The sequence below is a fragment of the Abramis brama genome (assembly GCF_963993115.1).
Source record: "Abramis brama genome assembly, chromosome: 20".
In the NCBI taxonomy this organism is placed as follows: domain Eukaryota; kingdom Metazoa; phylum Chordata; class Actinopteri; order Cypriniformes; family Leuciscidae; genus Abramis; species Abramis brama.
Window position 1 is genome coordinate 25657448 of NC_139982.1, and position 24533 is coordinate 25681980.

Genomic DNA, 24533 nt, shown 5'->3' on the forward strand with positions numbered 1-24533 from the left:
GATTTTTGATTGTTTTCCTGACGAAACACTGCAAAACTATCTTTCCAAGAATTTCAGTATAGACAAAAAAAAAAAAAAAACTCCAGACAACATGAGTTGTGGAAAATTATAAGTGATCTAAGAGATTTAGCCTATGATGCCATTGAAAACACGACAAGTCTATCCCTCACAGCCACACTTTCATAGTTAGGATGAAGCTTACGATTCCCTAACCCTGCACAACCACAAACCCTAACTTCACTATAATTATAAGCTCCACCATAACAAATGCCCAACCTCACCCACCACTAAAACTAACCTTAACGATAATATAATCTCCACCCTAACTTCCGGTCTGAGACTGCTGGATGGCGCTGCTGTCCTGAAACTGCTGTGATGTATTCTGCACTATGCAGTTGGGTTAGTATTGGTTTGTTTTGTTGTGGTGAAATATCTACTGTCTCCATAAGATGGCGCAATTTTACAGCCACAAGCCACATGCAGCTGCACAGCAATGTTTTTATTGCATGACTCCTCCTCTTCATGTCATTCGAAATCACATACTTCCTAGTAGGTGAAAAACATTATGTGACAAAAGAAGTATGTCAGAATTCACAGTAGGCTACTCAAAAAAAAAAAAAAAAAAGTAGGCTAAACTGAAGTGAGCATACAATGGGCACTACTATCCCATGAGGCCATGGGAGAGAATTAAAGAAATAAAAAAAAAAGGTCCCATGATAGGCAGTTACATTGTTAATGGAGAAGCTTTGAGTCTAATCTTAGTCATTAACATGTAAATTACACCCCAAATCCTGATAATGGGCTTTTGTAGCCAGTATTAACCACCGATTCAAGCAGATAAAGTTAATTTAATATGCAGTTAAAACCCAACATAACGAAAAAGAAAAACAGCACAGCACAATTGCTTAAGCAAGACAAAATTGAAATATTATGATCCCTTTTTTGAGGGTTAAATGCTTCCTAATATATAAAGGCAGCTATATGTGTTCATGTATAAAGATTGTGAGAAAATTAAATTAATAAATATATTAAGTGTGATAAAGACAACTACTTCACAACATGGATATAATTGACTTTTATTTGTTATTAAAAAGCCAAAACACATCATATAATCTGGGGAAAACAAATATTTTATTGACGACAACAACATGATTTTCTTCCCAATATTAGAATAATTTCACTTCAATTCAACTTTATTTGCATATCACTTTTCATTTTTTTTTTTTTTTCAAAGCAGCTTCACAGGAAATAGTGCCATATTGAGTAAGCAAAAGGCAACAATGTCTAGAAAAACTCCCTAAAAAGATACTATTCTTGAACATTTGTACATCAAGAACGACATTTAACTTTTACATCCTTTATTAGATTATTATTTTACAAAAAAAAAACAAAAAAAAAAACCTTTGAGGCCCTCTGGTGGTCTAAAGGACTAAATGAGACAGATAGAAGTTTCTTAAAGGGATAGTTCACCCAAAAATGTAAATTCTGTCATTATTTACTCACCCTCAAGTTGTTCTAAACCTGTATGAGTTTCTTTGTTCTACTGATGAACATAAAAGAAGATATTTTGAAGAATGCTGGTAATTAGAAAAATGTTTCTTATTGGCTGGTAATTCTGGTCCCCATTGACTTTCATAGTGTTTTTCATACTATGCAAGTCAAAGGGGAACAGAAACTGTCTGGTTACCAATATTCTTCAAAATATCTTCTTTTATGTGAAGATATTTTTGTTCTCCATCAGAACAAAGAAACTCATACAGGTTTAGAACAACTTGACAGAATTGTAAATGATGGTAAATTATGGTAAAGATTGGTAAATGATGACATAATTAAAATTTTTAACTATTTAATTGGAACATCTTTCTCTCCAAGCATACTAAAATATGTATATACCTTTATGTTTGGCCAGGTCAAATAATTAGCAAATATTTTTTACAAATATTTTAATATTCTAATCATCAAAAGTGCTTATTCCACCTTGCTTTCATCTCAAAATGTATTTTGTTTTTTAAAGCAAATGTAGTTTAAAATTTGCATAATTAGCAAATATTTTTTACAAATATTTTAATATTCTAATCATCAAAAGTGCTTATTCCACCTTGCTTTCATCTCAAAATGTATTTTGTTTTTTAAAGCAAATGTAGTTTAAAATTTGCTAAATAAATGTCTAATTTCAGCATGTTTAATGTCTCATTTACATTAAAATTCCATTAATATATTTTGACTCGAGATATCGTCCATTAAACAACTAAAATCAGTCAGAAACTTAAATACAGCTTGTATCTTGATCAGAAAAAAGGGTTAAAAAATTATTAAAATATTATATGTAATAATTTTTAGTGTATTATAATAAAATTATATAATATATAACATTTATTTTGAATTCATTCATATTTTATACTTATATCAGTTTTTTACATTACGTTTTCAGATTACATTTTCAGATTACATTTATCAGATTACATTTTCCCTGTAGCTAAATTATATTTAATACTATTTAAACTCTACTACACAAATAAAACAAAAGAAATAACATGATATTCCCAAAGCCTTTCCAGCTCATTCCACAAAAGCCTCACTGTCAGCTAAGTACTAATCAGGCCTGTGCAAATAAAAGCTCTTTCTTAATGAACTACAGGTCAACAAAAAGAGCATCTCGCACCTCTAAGTCTGGAGTGGATGATCCCGGCTTCAAAAGCCTGAACTTCATGCATCCTTATCTTCATAATCCTCTAATGCAAGAGGGGTCGGGCCGCTGCATGCGTTTCAGGACCGTCCCGAGGTGCGAGATACTGAGTAATTAGAACTAGGCCTCTGCTTTAGATACCCTTGACCCTGTGACTGATATGCTAATGTGCAACTCAATACACAGTTTACAGAGCACTGGGAGGAAAGGATTTAGACAATTTAGTTGTTTACCTCAAATCAACATTTAACCGAGGATAAGAAAAACACTTCACATTGATGTGCTAATCGACCTTTGATGCTTTAGGAAAAACTAAGACGCTTTGAAAAGGGAGAAGTCAGCTCATTTGCAGGGAGGTCTGAGACTTTAAATCAACATGTCGGTGAATTGACGGTGACCAGTGACATTTTTAATGAGTTGAGCGCACAATTTGTGTTTTTTGATGTTTGCTACACTGTAAAAAAAGAAAAGTTGACTTAACTTAAAATTATAAGGCAACTTGCTGCACAGATTTTTTTGAGTTGACTCAACTAAAACATCTCTATAGTTGAGTTGACTCAACTATAACATCTCCAGTTGAGTAAACTCTATTAGTTGAGCCAACTCAAAAAATCTGTGCAGCAAGTTGCCTTATAATTTTAAGTTAAGTCAACTTTTCTTTTTTTACAGTGTATTTAGTTTCACTATATTTTTTAAGTAGACCGTGTTAAATGCAGAAAACCATGACCATAATTTCAGATGAACATTTGAAATCCCTTCTAACCTCATGTTCAGAATTTAGAACTTTCTCATTTTTTAATGTCATTTCTTCTGATCTTGTCTCAGATCAGTGTGTTGTCTGAGAACAGTCCAAATCTAATTATTTGAGGTCAGCACGGGGCAGGAAGGAGCAAAAAGTGACACGTTGTGGTCTGGGAACCATTTCCTCAGAGCTACTCACACTGAAGCTGTAATCCACAAGCCCAGGCCTGAGGAAGAGCTCACCTTACACCTCAGAGAAGAAAACAACAACTGCATATACAACCAGCAATATTTCATCTGGCTTCAAATCGAAAAGCAGATGTTTCATAAACAGAGTAACATTTATTATTTTCTATATAATATATTTTACATTTTTATACTAAAGTAAAACTGAATTAAGTAAAACTGTGTTTTAAAAATCAACCATTTAAAATATGCCCTTTTTTATGTCCTTTTTGAGTTCCCATGAGGTCATAAAAGGTAAACGTCAGTTGTCTAAACAAAAACCTGTGAACAACTGACAGATTACAGGCTACACACTTCACGAAAAGATGTTACTCTGAGAGAGCAAGTATAAAAAGCAGAACATAAGCCATTTAAATTTCTTAACTTACATTTACAACAAATAATAAACAAGTTTATAAAGAATGAATGCATTAATAAATGTGGTCATGGTAAACCCACTCTAAAAAAATACTGGGTTGTTTCAAGTCATGTTTGGGTCAAATATGGACAAACCTAACTGGTTTTAAAAAAAGTTATTACAAATTTAAACCAAAGGTGGGGTTTGTCCATATATGACCCTAATATGGGTTTAAACTATTTTTTTTTTAATCAAATTTCCATTGAGATATTGTTTTTTGGTCCCCAAGAGGAAAACAGTTTATAAGTCATATTAAATTTAGTTTTTTATGTAAAAATGCAGAAAGTTGTGTGTGTGGTTCAAGTATTCCCTACATTATGGGGACAAAATGTCTAAAGATGGTAATATTTGAAACCCTTGACATTTTTTCGTCACCGTGAAGAAAACAGCTTATAAATCGTATTAAATTGTGTTTTTTGACTAGGTTTTCTTAGGGGTTAGGGGATAGAATATACAGTTTGTGTATTCAAATCATTATGTCCATGGAAAGTCCACATGAAATATGTAAACCCAATGTGTGTGTGTGTGTACCCTTAAAATGGTTTAATCCATAACAATGTGCTGATTTGTTTAAATCTGTTGTTATTTAAAAAATTTGATTCCTAATGAAATTTGACTTGTAATGTGGAACCAAATAAAGTATATAACGTGTGTGTGTGCAAATTAAGTGCAAAAAAGAAATAACTAAATTAAACAATTAAAAACAACAAGACCTGCCTAACTTCTTGTAAACATGGTGCAACATGGAACATAAATTTGAATGGCATTGTTTTGTTTGCCTTAAAGGGAAAAAAAAGGAACTTATAAATTGATTGCTTTTTTAATGATGTGACATGTAGTACTGAACTTAAATAAATAAAAATAAATGAAAAAACTCTTTAATTATAAATGTATCTTGAACTTGTCCTGCACCGATGAATGTTATTTTACCACCTCCCACCTGTGCTTGAAGTGATGTGAGTTTTCCCAGAGACCCCCTGCCCCTGGTGTGACGTCTCTCCGCCGCTTTGAAATTCTTAAGCGCCTTGTGGAGGTGCAACATCACACCTCTTCATCCTGGATATATTGGGCTTCTACCTCCAGCTCTTTAGCATTCACTCAGGTACCAGAGAACGAGAAGGAAACATCTCCTCTGCTGAAAGATCACGACCATGGAGTTTAACTTCTCTCCTTATATGCTCCAGGGAGCCAAATTCCAGTTTGAATCACCTACCAGCGTTGATGCTGGGTACTTCAGTGCCTGTGGAAGTCTTTCTCCGAGCTCCTCCATTGATTCTGGATGTTTTTCTCCTCCTGCCAGCTGTTGGAGAGCTGGAAGACAACCGGAGGCTGCAGGGAAACCCAACATCGACTGCATACCAGCTAAAAAACCCAGAATAATTCTTCCTGCTGAGGAAAAGAGACGTTCCAGGTCCAAAAACCCTGGAACGAAGCGTCAGACGGCCAGCGAAAGAGAGAAGCTCAGGATGAGGGATCTGACCAAAGCTCTCCATCATGTCCAAAACTACCTACCTCCTTCTGTGGCTCCTCCTGGACAAACCTTGACCAAGATTGAGACCCTTCGCCTCACTATTAGCTACATCTCATACCTTTCTGCTCAGCTGGAACAGTCTGAGACCTCCAACCATGAAACATCACCAAGATGCTTCTCACAAGATACTTCAGAAAGGCTTCAGACTGAAGCCTGGTGTATGGATGGGCCAGAGGAACACGTGCAAGACAACGTCCAGAACTGTCCAACATTCACAGCCTTCAGTGATTCAACACAACACATGGAAAATAACTTTCCTTCTACTTCACACTTCAGAGATGCACAATCCTATATGGTAAGGAGGCTTTTCTTTACACTGATACTGAATGTTTATTTAATAATGACTAAGAGTTTTATTTGTTTGTTGCACAGTGATTTAATTGTGTGCTGAATCCCCTTTTTCTTCTTTTTACAGTTTCCCTGCACAACAACACATGATGCTACATACAGCCATCAGTGTTATCAATGAAGAACACAGAGAGGATACGCCAAAAACAAGACTTTATTTGTTTGTTGCATTAATTATTTGTAATTATTTATCAGATAACATTTTTCTATTGAATACATTTGTATATATTGCTTATTTATTGTCTTTTTCAATTAAATACTTTAAAATATATGATAAAATTGCATTTTCTTAGTTTTTTCCTCATACATTTTTGAAAACACAATTCAAACGCTGCTATAATAAAATCATTTTAGTGAGCACAAATACAAAAAATGACTTAATTAAATAATAACCTTGGGAACAGCTGGTTAAAATTCACTGCAAAAAGAAACAATGATTTCATTGGCTACTACACTGGAAAAAGGGTGTATAGGATTTACTTTGAAACCATTTCTATTCAGAAATTTCTAGTAAATTTAACCAATAATACAAACAAAAAGCAAGTAACACACTGAATTAAACATTAGTAGAAAAACTGAAATAGTATTTTCTTGTAAAATGTATAACAATCTTTTTACAGTGTATGGTGAAATACTTTTGGGATTTTAATGAATGGCATAAATGTCTAAAATGATTTTCTTTACAGAAGCAATGAGATGCAGGCAATGCTATGAGCATATGTATAAAATGTTAAAAAAGATTTGTTTGTCATCACAAGATTGTATATACTGAATTATTACTGTTACTATTTTTACTTTTTACAATAATCCAATCATCTTAATTTTACAATAAAAGAGGTTCTTAGTTCATTCATTTACTTAATACTTCACTCATCTGTGTAACTTCCTCTTCTTCTTCATGTGTTGATTTTGAGTCAGTGCTTTCTTCAGATGCTGAAAATGAAATCAAATTTTAATTAGTCATCAGAATGTGCGAATGAAAACTAATACATTTTAAATTATAAAATAAATATAATATTTATAGCATCCAGTAATCAACTGTGATTGTAAACAATACATTTTACTCTTTACTGCACTCTGATGTGATAATAATACAAAATATTATTTAAAACAAATTACTCACTCGAAGCAGAGGAATAATCACCTTTAGATGATGCTAGAACATGAAGGGAAGTTAAAAAACATTAATAAAAATTCCTTGAAGATATATCTAGGGCTGCGTCTGAAATCGCATACTCTCTTGAGTTTGTATACTTACTTTGAACAAAGCAACTTTGCAACCATTAAAAAAGTATGTTCTATATATGAGTGTAGTATGAATGTAATCTGGATCACGTGACCTGCCAGCGTCAGTTGTTACACTGCATGCCATGCATACTCTTTTATTTTGCACATACTTCTTTTGTCACTGTTTTTCTCCACTACTGTATAGTAAGGAAATATGCGACTTCGGATGCAGCCTAGGTATTTTTCATTCCTTCCAGAGTAGATCCTACCTGCTCGTCTCCTCCTGTATTTATATATGACGGCTCCGGCCCCAAACACCAACAGCAGAGCCAAAACTATCAGCACTGGGAGAATCACTGATTTAAATGGTTCACCAGGATCAAATTCTAAAAACAAACACATTAAAAAGGACACAAACAAATGACAAACAAAACTGGGAGATTTTATTATTTTCTCAAAACCAATTCGTTACCTAAAGTGACATCCAGTTTGTTGTCCAGACTGAGGTGTGTGGCAGAGCAGCTGTATTTGTGTTTGTCTGCACTGATCTCCAGACTCTTCCTCATCTGGTACGTCCCGTCACCATTGGGCAGCAGATCTCCTCCAGTGATCTCATGATCAGATACAGGCTGTCCATCTCTGAACAGGGTCAGGTTGATGTGACGAGGGTAAAATCCTGTTGCCAAACAACTCACACGAAACCCTCCAGAATCTGAGTTTGCTTTCTTGATCAGTCTGACTCGTGGTTTCACTGTGGGAAACATGAATCTTGAAAATGGGAATACACTCATTTATGATGCAGTTTTAAGCATTCAGTAGACCTACAATTATGGCACTCAAAAAAAAAAAAAAATCAGCAGCACTCTTCCTACATTTCCTCAACTCATTCATAATGTTGCTTAACATTTTGTGAAGATTAAGCATCTGTTCACTCATAGAAAAAGAAACAAGAGAGAATTGTAATTGTAAAAAAATTAATTGCTTTTATGGGCTGGCAGCGTATACAGTAAATGCAGGGGAGAAAACAGTAGAAAAGTACCTTTCCGCTTCCCTTGAGGTCCTCTCTTTTTAAGGTAACTCCTGAGATCCGTTGTGCAGCCTGGATAATACATATTTACATAGAGCAATTTGTATATCTCCAGATGTAGTGTTGATGGCTTTTCTATGCTTTGATGTGTGAACATGTCATCAAAAAAACGCATTTCGTCTGTAGTGGAGCCATTAAAAGCAATCTTAGTGATCATTTGCCCGGGTTTGTCATTGTCCAACACTTCACACAGACTCAGCGTCTGCAAAACTACAGGACCTGTTTAGATCAAGAAGAATATCAGATGTCAAAACACACTCCAGCATCTTATTTCATTACTCACTGACCTCATGACTCCCAAGATCAGTTCTTTAAAAGATTATGATATTTGTCTCAATGAACTTACCTGCTGTTTTGTTATGAAGTTTTCCTTCAAGTGTATCCAAAATAAAAGGATGCATATTTTTCTTTATGCAAAGACTTATACGATCAACCTCCTCATCTTCATTTGTTGTATTTCCTCTTGGAACGTAGCTGTCCGTCTCTGAATTAAAGTATCCAACTGTAATGTCATCCAACATATATAAAACATTAAATGCAGGAAATGGCGTCTCTCCTTCAATGTAAGTTGCCAGCACCGACCAGGAGTGAGAACCTGTGAGAAAAGGTATATGAAAAAAACATTTTCCTTTTCAGAATCTGAGACAATGGCAGAATGTTGAGATCCTACAACAAAAACAAATAAATAAGATTGTGTAAATGTGTAAAATAAAAGGGTTGAAATTCTATGAAACCCTACCTGTAAAAACAGCCGATGGAAATGACAGCACACAGAGGAAAACTAATAATTTCATGTTGTCTCGTTAAAACGTGTTTCTCTATACAGACATTTTCAGTATGTGTCAGGTAACAAGGTTTGTAACAAGTTAAACAAGTTGTATTTCCTGGAACAGCCTTAACATGAGAGTTATGTCAGTTTTTTTAAGGTTACACATAGTTTCACTTTTAAAGAATAGCAATGTACAATGGTGTTAAATCACAATTTTATTTAAATCTCAGATATAAACTTTTAGCACAGAGGGATAATTGTGGAAGAAGCATTAAAGTAATAATCTTAAGTCTAATCTTAATTTAATCTTAAGATAAATAGTTTATTTATGAATACTCCACTCTTCAGCGATTTAACAAATACAGTGATTTATTTTACAAGAAGTGAGTCATCTCATGGAGGCAGACATGTTGAGATACGAGTCAAATATTACTTGTTTTACATCCATAAAACTCCTTTTTACTGGATACTGTCACAATTCGTCTGTTTTGGTTTTGTTTACTAAGGGGCCGTTTACACTAGCCTGGATGCCAGCCGAACTTAGCCCCGCCCACAAATTTTTTAGGTCGGGAAGTTCGGTCTGGACTCGATCCGTTGAGGAGCTATTATGCCCAAACAAAAATTGTTCGGACCAATCAAATTGTCAGGGCGGGCTTTATGCGATGATGGACAGATGAGCAACAGTAACGTAATCATCACGTCATCAACGAGCGATTGGGTTGAATTCAAATGACTGCCGCTGGAGAATTGAGATTTCACGAGTTCACACTTACAAATAAGTCAGATAGAATAAATGCATATTTGGCGTGCTGTCTGAGGAGAGGGCTCGGGCTCGGTATTCGGCCCGAACCCAAAGTACGCCCCCTGTATTCCTGGCTGTGGAAGGACAAGCCGAGAGTGAGTGGAGGGATGCTGAAAACTGTCAAGGAATGTTAGGTGAGTTGACAGAGTGAATAATATGCTTCCTCTCATGCTGATAGTGTAGACATTGTGTTTGATGACAAGTTGATTGGATTGATTATGTGAACGTGCTCCTGCCGAACTTTGTTTATGAAACATCATGTGTAAATTCCGCCATCGCGTCTGTTATAGAAGATATCGACAGCGCATTAATTTTAAAAGAGGAAAAGAGAACCGCGATCAAGGCGTTTGTCGATCGGAAACATGAATGAAAACTTACTCCGTTGCTCTGATTGGTTGTAGGTCTATCCAATTGAGTGCAGAGGCATTTTCTTTCCTGGTTCGGTTGAAACACGCCCCATAATCAAAGCTCAGTGGAGCAGTATCAGACTCACATTCTGACTAGAATCTGAGTATGACGACGTCAGGCTACGTTTACACACTTTTTTCAACTAAAAACAGAAAACTTTTTATGCGTTTTGGCCGTTCATTTACATGACAATGGCATTTCGGGGGCCTGAAAACACAAACTTTTGTAAACAGTTTTCAAAGTGAAAGTTTTTGAAAACGATACCGTAATCGTCTCTGTGTAAACTACAAAAATGTGAATTTGAGAAAACAGTGACAGCATGTTCATACGTATTAAATGTTCAGTCTATAGTCGTGTAGTTTCTTTACAAAGTGACATCACCATCTACTGGCCTGGCAGCATAATCATTTTAGTGGATCCACGTGAACGGGGATCGTTTTGACAGCGTTGTCATACATTACATGAAAAAAAGCGAAGGTAAAACGTATGTTTCTCTTTGTTTTCTGTTTCCTTTGTTCCTATGTTTCTGCTTTTCATTAGTTATCTTGGTTATTCCTTATGTTACTAATCAGAGCACACCTGTTTGCATTTGAGTTTGTCTTGTGTATTTAAGTCCCTCAGTTTCTTCAGTTCATTGTCCGGTATTGTTTGTGCCTAGCACTCTGTTTCGTTGTGTTGTCTCATTTTGGAACACCTGCTTATGTGTTATTCAATAAAACCACATTGCAATTGGATCTCCTACTTTTCTCTTCGTCATCCTTGTGGATTAAAACATGACAGATACTTTTGTCCATTAAATAAATTTGAAAAGCACATGTCTGCAATGGCATCAGTAACTGAACACTATTGCATGATGCTGTATTTAAGACACTAGCCCCCGGTTTCACAGACAAGGCTTAAGCTTAGTCTCAGACTAATATGCATGTTTGAGCTGTTTTAACTGAAAGCAACATTTTAAAATATGTCAGTGCCATTGTTTTGTATCAAGATACACAATTAATGTTTTTTCTAAGGCACATTTATAGAAACTACTCAAATTTCATCATTTAACTTAGCCCTAATCCTGGCTTAATCTAAGCCCTGTCTGTAAAACCAAACCTAGGTGTCTGTTCTTTTTAGCAGAGAAGGAAGACACAGATATGCGATCATAAGAGAAACTAAGTTTCACTGTTTAAAAGCATGAACTTTTTATATTTTTTTAATTACAATAATAAAATGTATGACATTAAAGGATAATATACACAGCCTAGATAACATCAATGAACATCAATGAATAAGTGGTGAGTGTACTAATGGTTTGTAGTAATTATGTACATTACTACTAATTATGTACATATACTTTTCTACAACTTTGCATTTTAGGTCAACAAATCAAAAGATTGACAATGACCACAGACATATTGACATTAGACTTCATGCAAACAGTAAATTATAGTGAGAATTGTGTAGGCTTAGTCACAAGAACATACTGATTAGAATATGCTAAATTAGTGGAAAAGGAATATGATTTCTTGAAGAAAAAAAAGAAACCCTTATGACACTTTGCCAGAAAATATTTTGTCGGCTGTTTAATAGAAGTTTCTCCACTCAGTAGTGTCTCATGACATTGACAACGTTTGATGTGTCACACATTCTTCAGATGCTGAAAAGGAAATTAAATGTTTGGGTGTAGAATTAATAAAAAAAAAAAAAAAACTTACTGTAATTAATTTTATTTTATGCAGTACTGTATATTTAAAAAATATATAACTTATTAGCTAAACTACTTACCAGAAGCAGTTGAATATCCACTTTTAATGGAATCTAAAACTCCAAAAAAGACTGGTTGATTGACTTTTCAGCACTTAGCCTACAGTATTTTTAAGTATACTTTATGTAATATGTATACTAATATCAATGTACTAGTAGTAAAGTTGTGATTTCCTTCAGTAAACTACAAATTCATTAACATATTTACTGACATATCGCTTATGACTTAATTATATAAATATTATAATTAAACTTTATTTGGAGTACTTCTTTATTGCACAATGCACATTTATTAATATTGAGCCAAAAATGTGTTTTAATATCACTAGTAAGGATCATATGATCTCTGTATGATTTCAGTCTTTAAATGCAAGATTTTTAAAGTGTACCTAAAGTATACTTGCAATAGTTTCACTTTAGCACAATCAAATCGTTGACTGTGGAAGAAAAAGATCTGGGCTGCGTTCTCCGAAACTACCTTAACGCTACGTCGTTCTTAAGTTGTACCTTAAGAAGTACCTTATCGTTAATACGTGTTTCCCGAAACGTTCTTAGTTAAGTATACCTTCTGTAAGTCATACTTTCGGAAGGTTGGTCTGGACCACTCTTAGCTTTACCTTATCAATGTTGCAGGTCTATATGAATATAATTCAGAAGTTTTAATACACCCAGACAGTGTTCAGTTAGGCTAATTCAAGTGTTTTCATGCAAAGAATAAAATTGTCATTACACTGATTGTTGTTAGAATTTTAATTATATTATTATAATACAATTTTATAAATTTATTTTAATTAAAGAGCGCTTTTAAAGGCCAGTGAAAGCATAGGCTACTGTCAGTTAAGTCCTATTCGGACGCTAATATTGTTTCTCATGGGCTCGTCCGGTATTTTAAACATTTACAGGGGTAAGTCGGTGATTTTAGTGCCGTCCGAATCCATATCAGTGTTTTTTCTCACCCAACCCGCGTAAAAATCCCTGGCCAAATTAGTACCTACTGTTTTTTGACAAACAGGTCGTGTGGTAATTTAATTGCCATCTGAATCCACATCTCCGAGTTTACAAGAGATTCAAAATTCAAATCTTTAAATCCTTTTTGATCACTGCCGAGCACCGTACGTGACGTACACTTTTATTTACTGAAATGCTGGAAAGTATTTACAAGAACAATATTTCATCGCAGCTCCACCTCAGCGAACAAAAATGGGTAACGTCGCACGTAAGAAGGTATATCTTAAGCAGCTTCCTAAGGTATAGTTCGGGGAACACACCTAGAAATGGTATACCTTCAGTTAAGTTATACCTTAAGAGTCTTCGTAGCGCGCTAAGAGACAACGTTATCGGGAAACTCAGCCTTGTTTTAACTTTTCATAGAACACTAAGAAGACACTTTCTGATGTTGTCTTGTCTTTAGTTAAATTATGCATGAAATTCCTACTTTGTTGCAACAAAGAATTGTTTTTTACACAAGAGCTTAATGGCTCAAATCTTTTTAAATCTTGTGAGAAGACATACCTTTCTTGTTCAGACTTTCCCTCTCTGCCGTGCGTGCGCGCGCTATCGGTTTGGAGCACAGTCTCTGTCTCGCATGCGTGCTCGCTCTAGATTCCGGGAGATTTTAACTAATTTGCGCCATAACTAGTGGTCCATCCAGTAGTTAAGAGCCTGAATTGTTTATAGTAATTCTGAAATTTAGTGCACATGAGTGAAAAAAAATACAGCACAGAAGAATGTCTAATTTAGATTTAGATTTCTTTGTTAAGCGTGAGAGGTACTTTTTAGGTACTTTTTTGGGTACTAAGTGTGCTTTTATTTTAATTAAGCGTGAGCTCAATGGTAAATGAAAAATAGACTCGGCGCCGAAACCATCCCTTTCTTCAGCCTGCCAGAGGCGTGACTCCAGGGCCGACGCGCTATGCCTTCACAATACATGGATTTCTCGGCGACGTCATCACTGCTTGCGCACGCAACCAGGAGGCAGAAAGACCCGCGGTCTTCGTACTGGAGTAAAGGGTTTAGGCTAGTAGCATAGTGGTGGTATTGTCGCTAAGTCAAAATACCAAGGAGTTGTTGCGTAATTTATTTACATGCAGGTCTATCTGTTGTGTTTTATCTGCTCATTTAAATTATACATGTTGCAAGTAATTCCAAATCTAGGCAAATGGAAGAGTGGGACAGAAGGAGGAAGTTGTATTAGCTGCTATATTCTTTATATTCATAATTTGACGAGCTGCACATGACCACATAGCACGTAGTTGTATGCATCAAGGGATTTGTACGCTCTTATCATTTCTCTTGTATACACACTTGCTTGAATAAGATAATTATGGCTATATATCAGGCCATACAATTGCTGGCCACTTCTTGTCATCCACAATCCAAAGATCGTCATGTATTGCGTAGGGATCCGGCAAGATCTCACCATTGCTGAGAGTAAGTTTTATTTATTCTTTTTGCGGCGTAGTTTTTCACCTATATTTAACAGCGCTTCGTCAGAAGTACAAATACAACAGCCGTTTTTTAAATCCTATCCAATGGTTGAAAGGAAAGGAGTAAACACAGTCACTAGTAGTGTCACGATGCGGTAGAAACAGGGAGGAAGCAGGATCCACATGCAGCACACTTTATTCAATAAACTGAACACAATACAAAGACTCAGACCAGGAACAGGACTCAGGAGCAGTACAACCAACATCAACAGAAACAACACAAGAACTCACAAAGACTGGACTAAAATACAGGGCTTAAATACAAGGCCAAACAAGCTAAACAAGATAACAAGGGGGCGTGGCTAATCTGAAACACCTGGGGAGACTAATAAACATGAAAAGACAGGGGAACACAGACTGACATCACAACATAGCCCCCCCTCTATGGGCGGCTCCCGACGCCCATCAAAACCGGAAACAGTTCGGGAGGGTGGTGGAGCGGAGGCGGACCCGGGGGAGGGATGGAGGGCCAGGTCCACGCAGGGAACGGGACCAGGGAACGTGGGCCATGGAACGTGGGCGGAGCTGGGCCATGGAACGAGGGCGGACCTGGGCCATGGAACGGAAGAGGGCCTGGAGACTGAGTGAGGACTGGTGGCCAGGGGAAAGGAGGCTGTGCAGGCGACCAGGGCGGAGCAGACTGTGCAGACGGCCATGGAGGTGCAGGCTGTGCAGGCAACCAGGGCAGAGACGACCCTTCAGGCGGCCAGGGAGGAGACGAACCTTCAGGCGGCCAGGGCGGAGACGAACCTTTGGACGGCCACGGTGGAGACGAACCTTCGGGCGGCCAGGGCGGAGACGAACCTTCAGGCGGCCAGGGCGGAGACGAACCTTCAGGCGGCCAGGGCGGAGACGACCCCTCAGGCGGCCAGGGCGGAGACGACCCCTCAGGCGGCCAGGGCGGAGACGACCCCTCAGGCGGCCAGGGCGGAGACGAACCTTCGGGCGGCCAGGGCGGAGACGACCCCTCAGGCGGCCAGGGCGGAGACGAACCTTCGGGCGGCCACGGTGGAGACGACCCTTCGGGCGGCCAGGGCGGTGAGAACCCTTCGGGTGGCCACGGCGGAGAGGACCCTTCGGGTGGCCATGGCGGTGAAGGCTTATTGCCCCCCCCCCAAAATTTTCTTGGGGAGGTTAACGGACTTAGGCGCCGGGTAGGAGGAGTCCAGTGGCGAAGGCGTGTCAGGGCTGGATGAGACAGGCGGTAAAGGCAGGTCAGGGCTGGACGAGGTCTGCGACGAGGGCAGGTCAGGACTGGACAGGACCAGCGATGAAGAGGGCTTTGAGCTGGGCAGGACCAGCGGCGAAGAGGGCACTGAGCTGGGCAGGACCAGCGGCGAAGAGGGCACTGAGCTGGGCAGGACCAGCGGCGAAGAGGGCTCTGAGCTGGACAGGACCAGCGGCGAAGAGGGCTCTGAGCTGGACAGGACCAGCGGCGAAGAGGGCTCTGAGCTGGACAGGGCAAGCGGCGAAGAGGGCTCTGAGCGGGACAGGACCAGCGGCGAAGAGGGCTCTGAGCTGGGCAGGACCAGCGGCGAAGAGGGCTCTGAGCTGGGCAGGGCCAGCGGCGAAGAGGGCTCTGAGCTGGACGGGACCAACGGCGAAGGAAACTCTGGGCTGGACGGGATCAGCGACGAAGGAAACTCTGGGCTGGACGGAACCAGCGGCGAAGGAAGCTCTGGACTGGACGGAACCAGCGGCGAAGGGAGCTCTGGCTCTGGCTCGGCAGGACTGACGTGAAGCTCTGGCTCTGGCTCGGCAGGACTGACGTGAAGCTCTGGCTCTGGCTCGGCAGGACTGACGTGAAGCTCTGGCTCTGGCTCGGCAGGACTGACGTGAAGCTCTGGCTCTGGCTCAGCAGGACTGACGTGAAGCTCTGGCTCGGCAGGACTGACGTGAAGCTCTGGCTCTGGCTCGGCAGGGTCAGGCTGGAAGGGCTCGGGAGCAATGGTTCTCTTGGCAGCACGAGCTGACATCAGCGGGGAATCAGCCACGCTGGAAACAAGTCCTGGATGGCCATAGACCGATGCGATGGCTGGCTTGATGGTTGGCGTGACATGGAGAAACTTAGGCTCGGCTAGGCTGAAGTGAAGGTACTCAGGTTGGCCAAGCGAGATGTGAACTGACTCAGGGGGTACTGTGAGCCTGCGGGGTGTTTCATCGGCCAAGCCCACAGTAAAAGCTGAACCGCTCAGGTAAAGGGCCAGGTCAATATATCCTTCTAGAGTCCAGCCGGTATAGTCGTCAGGCATCAGCTGAGCGATATCTGCATCCAGCCCGCTCCAGAACAGGTCCATGAGCTCAGTGTCATCAAGTGATCCCAAATGACAGGTAGCCAAGAAGTCCTTCACATACCTCTTAATCGGCTGGCCATCTTGAAACAATGAAGAAAGGAACTTCCTCAGGGCCTGGTTGCTAACCACTGCTGGATCCATTTTGTGGTGAGTTCTTCTGTCACGATGCGGTAGAAACAGGGAGGAAGCAGGATCCACATGCAGCACACTTTATTCAATAAACTGAACACAATACAAAGACTCAGACCAGGAACAGGACTCAGGAGCAGTACAACCAACATCAACAGAAACAACACAAGAACTCACAAAGACTGGACTAAAACACAGGGCTTAAATACAAGGCCAAACAAGCTAAACAAGATAACAAGGGGGCGTGGCTAATCTGAAACACCTGGGGAGACTAATAAACATGAAAAGACAGGGGAACACAGACTGACATCACAACAAGTAGGTTGTGACGGCTGTCAATCAAAATGTGGAGCGGTGTATTCGTTCCATGTGTTTCCTGTCAGAAAACAAATAGATAATTTGGTAAATTTAAATTAAACAGAATTTATCAACTTGTTGCCTGCTGTGGTTGTTTTAATTCACATCCTTTCTAAAAAATATGAACGTTTTTGGTTTAATATATCCTTAATATATAAGACTGTCAATGATCTAATTTCATGTTTTATATTTTATTTGTTCATTGTTTATTTTGTTGGGTTTTAGTTGGAGTTGGTCAGAACTGTTTAAAAAATAATAATAATAATAAATTATATATATATATATATATATATATATATATATATATATATAGAGATAGATATATATGCGCATGATGCCTGCTGCCTTTGGGCTCAGTGATGTTGAATTTAAATGACATGTAAAATAAAGACATGTTATGTTACATAGTGATGTAATGGTGTTTTCTGGAAGGAAAGGAACTAAAGAACAAAGAATTTTTATCAGCTGAAAGGCAGAATACAAATGTTTTTATTAAATTAGATAAACATTATATAACAGTTTCAGGTTATGTTTTGGTGTTTGTAACATGTCCCACATTGTCCCACACAAACTTATAATCGTCCCACATTTGGTTTGTTTGATGGTGGTCACCCTAATTACATTACTAACTTAGTCTAACATGATAATTCATACATACATCACAGTATGTCCGGATTTTGATTCGTAAACAGTTGGACGTTTTACATAATGTTATATTAATTTGAAACACAAACAAACAGATCCAACTCTGAAATTGCAGTTTATTATTGAGTCAACAAGAAATTACAAACAATGCGAAATCTACGTTAATTACAATGTTCTTTTACAGAACTCGGCATAACAGCTAGCGGTTTTCTGCCTCCTGGATGCGCGCGCATCCGGTATTGTTTGTATACAAGAAACCCGTGTATGGTCCAGAACATGGATTCCGTGTTCAATCTGTTTTTTACGGAGGAGATGATTGACCTCATTGTCAGCATGACTTGCGTCAACACATACATGTTTGTACAGTCATACAAACATGTATGACTATGCCTTGTGAAGGCATAGCGCGTCGGCCCTGGAGTCACGCCTCTGGCAGGCTGAAGAAAGGGAGTTGTCTCCACGTTGGTGGAAAACCACACTTCGCCGTTTCTCCCAATCCACCCAGATCCAGGATCCTCCGAATCCTCCTCGCCTTCAGTGGAAGCTAGAGAGGATGATGAGGGTGCCACATCCAAATCAGGATCTGACTCTCCTGAGTCTGTGGTGTCAGAGGGAGAAGACGATACATCATGCAGCTCGCTGGAGGGGTCAGGCTGCATAATCATCTCTAAAACTTCACTACAAGTCAAGCCCTTTCTCATGTTGCTTGCTGCTCTTCTCACCATCAAATGACCAGCAGGCTTGCATGCAAGTGTTTACATCCACTTGCTTTGTTTTTGTTTAGTCTGCATTTCTCACCATCAAAAGGCAGCAGATGCATAAATACACTTACTTTGTTTTTGTTTACTCCATGTAGTTCTGAGAGCTGAGGTGCATATTTTGATTTTCTCAGACGCATCAAGGTGAGTTCACACACACACACACACACACACACACACACACACACACACACACACACACACACACACACACACACACACACACACACACACACTTTATTATGCTATTATACTCCATATAAACTCCATATAACTCCATGTAAAAGCCAGAAACTAAGCTTTTTTTTGCACAGGCCTATCTAAAGGGTTAATGGTGCCACCTGGTTATCAACAGTAAAAATGACAAATTTTACCTCTTCCCAACAGGGAAAACCACCAACAGTCAAAAATGCATGATTATATGGTGTCATGTCTTTGCAGTCAAAAAATGTGGTTATAATGGAAGTCAATGGGGCAAAAACAGCCACGAACAGTAAATGAGGGAGAAAAAGTTAAAATCTGATGCTGCACAAAAACTAACAATGCATCAAAAACAATGTTGTTTCTAATCTTTGACATGTCCAAGACTGTGATAAAAGGTAAAGAAAAATCCAGTCCACAATCACATTTTATATTGAAAATGAGTCATTTTGTGTGTGTTTTTTCCCAAATCAGTGACATCATTTACGAATTTGGCAATTAAAGAGTTAAAATCCTGATTTTTTTAAAAACATTTAGTATTTTTGAGCAGGACTGAGGTTGATTAATAGATTTATGCAAAAAAAATGTAAAAAAATATTTATCTGATACATTTTTACAGCAGTTTAAAGTAGTGGCTGTTTTCAGCCACGAACATAACGAAAGGGTAGTGAATTTGAACAATGCACAAGGGTTAAGCTAGTAACGTCACTACTTGTAGCGACGCTACTGCCCAACACTGTTCATAAACTAGTATTTAACCGAAGCTATAGATTGTGAAATTAAACATTTCTCGTTGTTAGTGTGTTTTTTATAATAAATAAACAACATATTTGAGCTTCAAACAACTACATTCTCGACTGAGAAACTCTTATAAATACATTTCGTGACACAATAACAGTCGTATTTTAAATTTCGCGGTCTTTTTCCTTTGCTATTGACGCAGCTCTGACGGAGCAATGGGGAGGCGCATCTGTCCAGTAGATGCAGACTTCAAAGAAGAACGAGCTTCGCTTTCATTTGACCTAGATTTCAACAGTGATGTCCATTTTTTAACGGCTCTTTTTTACGAAGTGTTTTCCCTGTTAAATATCTCCATTGACATTTCATTAAACTGCTGATATAAAGAGTTTTATGTCTGAAACCAAGGCAGCCAGCTACGAGATGAATCTTGACCATAAAACATTTAATTCGGCCCCCCAAAAAACTTTTGAAAATGGCACAAAAAAAAAAAAAAAAATCAAAGATTCAAGAGGACTTCAGTGGTAGCGACTCGATCGCTCTAGCTGTTTGCGGGTTTCCTTGGTAATGTCGCTGTTACGCTTACAATTGTGACAGTTTTCCCTTAATGACTGTGGGTGGGGTGCTGAACCAGGGAACGCAGAGATTAATGCATTATGATGTCTGATAATTCCATGTAGCCTGGTGTCTCTGTGTAGTCTTGCTAATTATTCAATATCATATGCCATGTAGTTGCCAGGAGATGAAAAATAATTCAAGTGGAATAAAAATATTTGGTGCTGAACGAGACGGAGCTGAGCTCCGGCAGGGTGTGTTGTGGACCTGTGGACCTGGCCTAATTTACCCTCTGATTAGAGTGTAGTTATACCTTTATTACAGAGTAATAATACATTGTGTGATTATACCTTTATTACAGTGTAATTATAGATGTATTACAGTGCAAAAATACATTGTGTTATTATACCTTCATTTCAGTTTAAGGTTTGTAATATACTTTAATTAAAAATTCTCATTAGTATTAGTATTAGTAAGAAAACACTCATTTTACCTGGTCAAAAACAGCTGTTTTCAGCACGCCGTTTAAGTGCATGTGTCTTTAAATGATAATGAGCTTTGCTCACCCCGCCCCTCTGTTCTGTGGGGAGTTTTGCCACAACAACACACCTGGAGTGTTGCCTTGACAACAGTTGAGGGTATATTTTAAAGAATGGCAGCGGGAGTCTCTGAGGACACTGTGCAACCGTATCAATTTGAACTGGAGTCGCAGTCGGAAAACAGGACGTTTCTGAATGGTTGGTTAAGGTAATGTTACTTTGATCTATCTTTGTGTGTACTGGCAGGGTAGAGTAGTGAGATACGAAAGCTATGTGTTTACTGATGTATAAGTTAGTTCATTGACAGATTGATGTTACAGCTAATGGTCATGAAAAACTTTTTTCGGTAAATGTAGGCTTGTCAGTGATGCGTAACGTTATCTATGCAGTGTTAGGTACAACTGTCAAGGCTGAAGCACTAAAATTTTACTGATCTGTTTAAAAAATAAGCAGTCTGTGAGACTATGACAGTCATTAGGCACATAAACAACACATACTCAGACAGGAGCTAATACCTTTTTCAATGTTCTTGTTTATATCGCAGACTGGTAAAATGATTCGCTCAAACATGAAAGCATTGACGTTGATCGTGGGGAATATTCCCTCCGAAAACAAACTCAGCCACTGCGTCTTCAGCGGTTCGGATTTAGGAACATCAAAATGACTGCTGTGTTCGTTATTACACCCAAGAACAGAACACCACAATCGCTTAGACGACATTCTGCTCATAGACAGTGCTCCAGCGTATCCACAATGACGCGCGGAGTCCGCGGACTATCATGAGCGAGGGCGGGTCTGTGTTGAAACGCTGCTGTCAATCAACAATTGTGGGAGGGGCATCCGACCGTGTGACTTCACACGGTCGAACAGCTTGATTTGAGAGAGGGGAAAACATATAAGAAGATTTAAAAAAAAAACACTGGATGGATTTTTATCATTTTATGATGGTTGTGTACAGGCACTGCCAACACACATTTCAGTACAATCAACTTGTAAAAGTGCATGTACCATTATATGACCCTTTTAATAATAAATGTTTAATGAAACCTTTATTATAGTGCAATAATACATTGTTTATTTATACCTTTATTACAATGTAATAATAAATGTTTAATTATACCTTTATTACAGTGTAATAATACTTTGTGAAATTATACCTTTATCACAGTGTAATAATACATTGTGTAAGTATACCTTTTTTACAATGTAATAATAAATGTGTAATTATACCTTTATTACAGTGTAAAGGCCCTTGCACACTGAGTCCGAAATTCGCATCCGAAATTTTCGCACGTTAAAAAATAAATACGACCTCACGTTATGTCAATCACACTTGTACACTGCCTCCGAAACTTTCGTCCGTCAAAAAAAACATTTTGAATGGTGTTTTGACAATTCAGAGCCACCGAATCACGAAAGCGAAAAAAAAAAACGCATGCGATAATTTCAGACTCAGTGTGCAAGGGCCTTAATAATACATTGTGAAATTATACCTTTATTACAGTGTAATATTATACCTTTATTACAGTGTAATAATGCATTGTGTAATTATACCTTTATTACAGTGTAATGATACATTGTGTTATTATACCTTTATTACAATGTAATAATACACTGTGTTATTATACCTTTATTACAGTGTAATAATATATTATCTTATTATACCTTTATTACAGTGTAATAATACATTGTGTTATTATACATTTATTACAGTGTAATATACACTGTGTTATTATACCTTTATTACAGTGTAATAATACATGGTCTTATTATACCTTTATTAGAGTGTAATAATACATTGTCTTATTATGCCTTTATTACAGTGTAATAATACATTGTGTTATTATACATTTATTACAATGTAATAATACATTGTGTTATTATACCTTTATTACAATGTAATAATACATTGTGTTATTATACCTTTATTACAGTGTAATAATACATTGTGTACTTATACCTTTATTACAGTGTAATGATACATTGTGTTATTATACCTTTATTACAATGTAATAATACATTGTGAAATTATACCTTTATTACAGTGTAATAATACATTGTGTAATTATACATTTATTACAGTGTAATAATACATTGTGTTATTATACCTTTATTACAGTGTAATAATACATTGTGTTATTATACCTTTATTACAGTGTAATAATACATTGTGTACTTATACCTTTATTACAGTGTAATGATACATTGTGTTATTATACCTTTATTACAATGTAATAATACATTGTGAAATTATACCTTTATTACAGTGTAATAATACATTGTGTAATTATACCTTTATTACAGTGTAATAATACATTGTGTTATTATACCTTTATTACAGTGTAATAATACATTGTGAAATTATACCTTTATTAGTGTAATAATACATTGTGTTATTATACCTTTATTACAGTGTAATAATACATTGTGTACTTATACCTTTATTACAGTGTAATAATACATTGTGTACTTATACCTTTATTACAGTGTAATAATAGATGTGTTATTATACCTTTATTACAGTGTAATAATACACTTATTATACCTTTATTACAGTGTAATAATACATTGTCTTATTATACCTTTATTACAGTGTAATAATACATTGTGTTATTATACCTTTATTACAGTGTAATACATTGTCTTATTATACCTTTATTACAGTGTAATACATTGTGTTATACATTTATTACAATGTAATACATTGTCTTATTATACCTTTATTACAGTGTAATAATACATTGTGTTATTATACATTTATTACAATGTAATAATACATTGTGTTATTATACCTCTATTACAGTGTAATAATACATTGTGTTATTATACATTTATTACAATGTAATAATACATTGTGTAATTATACCTTTATTACAATGTAATAATACATTGTCTTATTATACCTTTATTACAGTGTAATAATACATTGTGTAATTATACCTTTATTACAATGTAATAATACATTGTCTTATTATACCTTTATTACAGTGTAATAATACATTGTGAAATTATACCTTTATTACAATGTAATAATACATTGTGAAATTATAACTTTATTACAATGTAATAATAAATGTGTAATTATACCTTTATTACAGTGTAATAATACATTGTCTTATTATACCTTTATTACAGTATAATAATACATTGTGTTATTATACCTTTATTACAGTGTAATGATACATTGTGTTATTATACCTTTATTACAATTTAAAAATACATTGTGAAATTATAACTTTATTACAATATAATAATAAAGGTGTAATTATACCTTTATTACAGTGTAATGATACACTGTGTTATTATACATTTATTACAGTGTAATAACACATTGTCTTATTATACCTTTATTACAATGTAATAATACGTTGTGAAATTATAACTTTATTACAATGTAATAATAAATGTGTTATTATACATTTATTACAGTGTAATAACACATTGTCTTATTATACCTTTATTACAATGTAATAATACATTGTGAAATTATACCTTTATTACTGTGTAATGATAAACTGTTATTATACATTTATTACAGTGTAATAACACATTGTCTTATTATACCTTTATTACAATGTAATAATACGTTGTGAAATTATAACTTTATTACAATCTAATAATAAATGTGTTATTATACATTTATTACAGTGTAATAACACATTGTCTTATTATACCTTTATTACAATGTAATAATACATTGTGAAATTATACCTTTATTACTGTGTAATGATAAACTGTTATTATACCTTTATTACAGTGTAATAACACATTGTCTTATTATACCTTTATTACAATGTAATAATACATTGTGAAATTATAACTTTATTACAATGTAATAAT

At 36.8% G+C, this 24533-nt stretch overlaps 2 protein-coding genes across 2 annotated transcripts; one reads left to right on the forward strand and one right to left on the reverse strand.

Moving 5' to 3' along the window:
* Nucleotides 1-5026: 5026 nt before the first annotated feature.
* On the forward strand, nucleotides 5027-5992 carry mespab (mesoderm posterior ab; the record flags this gene model as incomplete). The annotated part of the gene is made up of 2 exons (XM_084095019.1): nucleotides 5027-5172; nucleotides 5255-5992. The coding sequence occupies exon 2, from the start codon at nucleotides 5537-5539 to the stop codon at nucleotides 5990-5992; it is 456 nt and encodes a 151-aa protein (XP_083951145.1). The 5' UTR covers nucleotides 5027-5172; nucleotides 5255-5536.
* LOC311070902 (DLA class I histocompatibility antigen, A9/A9 alpha chain-like) lies at nucleotides 5314-9104 on the reverse strand. Its single transcript, XM_084095016.1, has 7 exons — nucleotides 9003-9104; nucleotides 8610-8858; nucleotides 8216-8482; nucleotides 7649-7927; nucleotides 7446-7562; nucleotides 7073-7105; nucleotides 5314-6882 (listed from the first exon to the last, which is right to left on the reverse strand). Exons 1-7 carry the CDS (start codon nucleotides 9055-9057, stop codon nucleotides 6800-6802), a joined length of 1083 nt encoding a protein of 360 aa, XP_083951142.1. The 5' UTR covers nucleotides 9058-9104; the 3' UTR covers nucleotides 5314-6799.
* Nucleotides 9105-24533: the final 15429 nt, after the last annotated feature.

Bases quoted from the DNA above. Each gene is read 5' to 3' on its own strand.
- LOC311070902 (XM_084095016.1), bottom strand. From the start codon at position 9,057: ATGAAATTATTAGTTTTCCTCTGTGTGCTGTCATTTCCATCGGCTGTT. The intron at 7,928-8,215 runs GTACTTTTCTAC...TGTTTCCCACAG, and splicing joins ACCTCAAGGGAAGCGGAAAG to TGAAACCACGAGTCAGACTG. The intron at 6,883-7,072 runs GTGAGTAATTTG...TTTCATTTTCAG, and splicing joins TGATTATTCCTCTGCTTCGA to CATCTGAAGAAAGCACTGAC.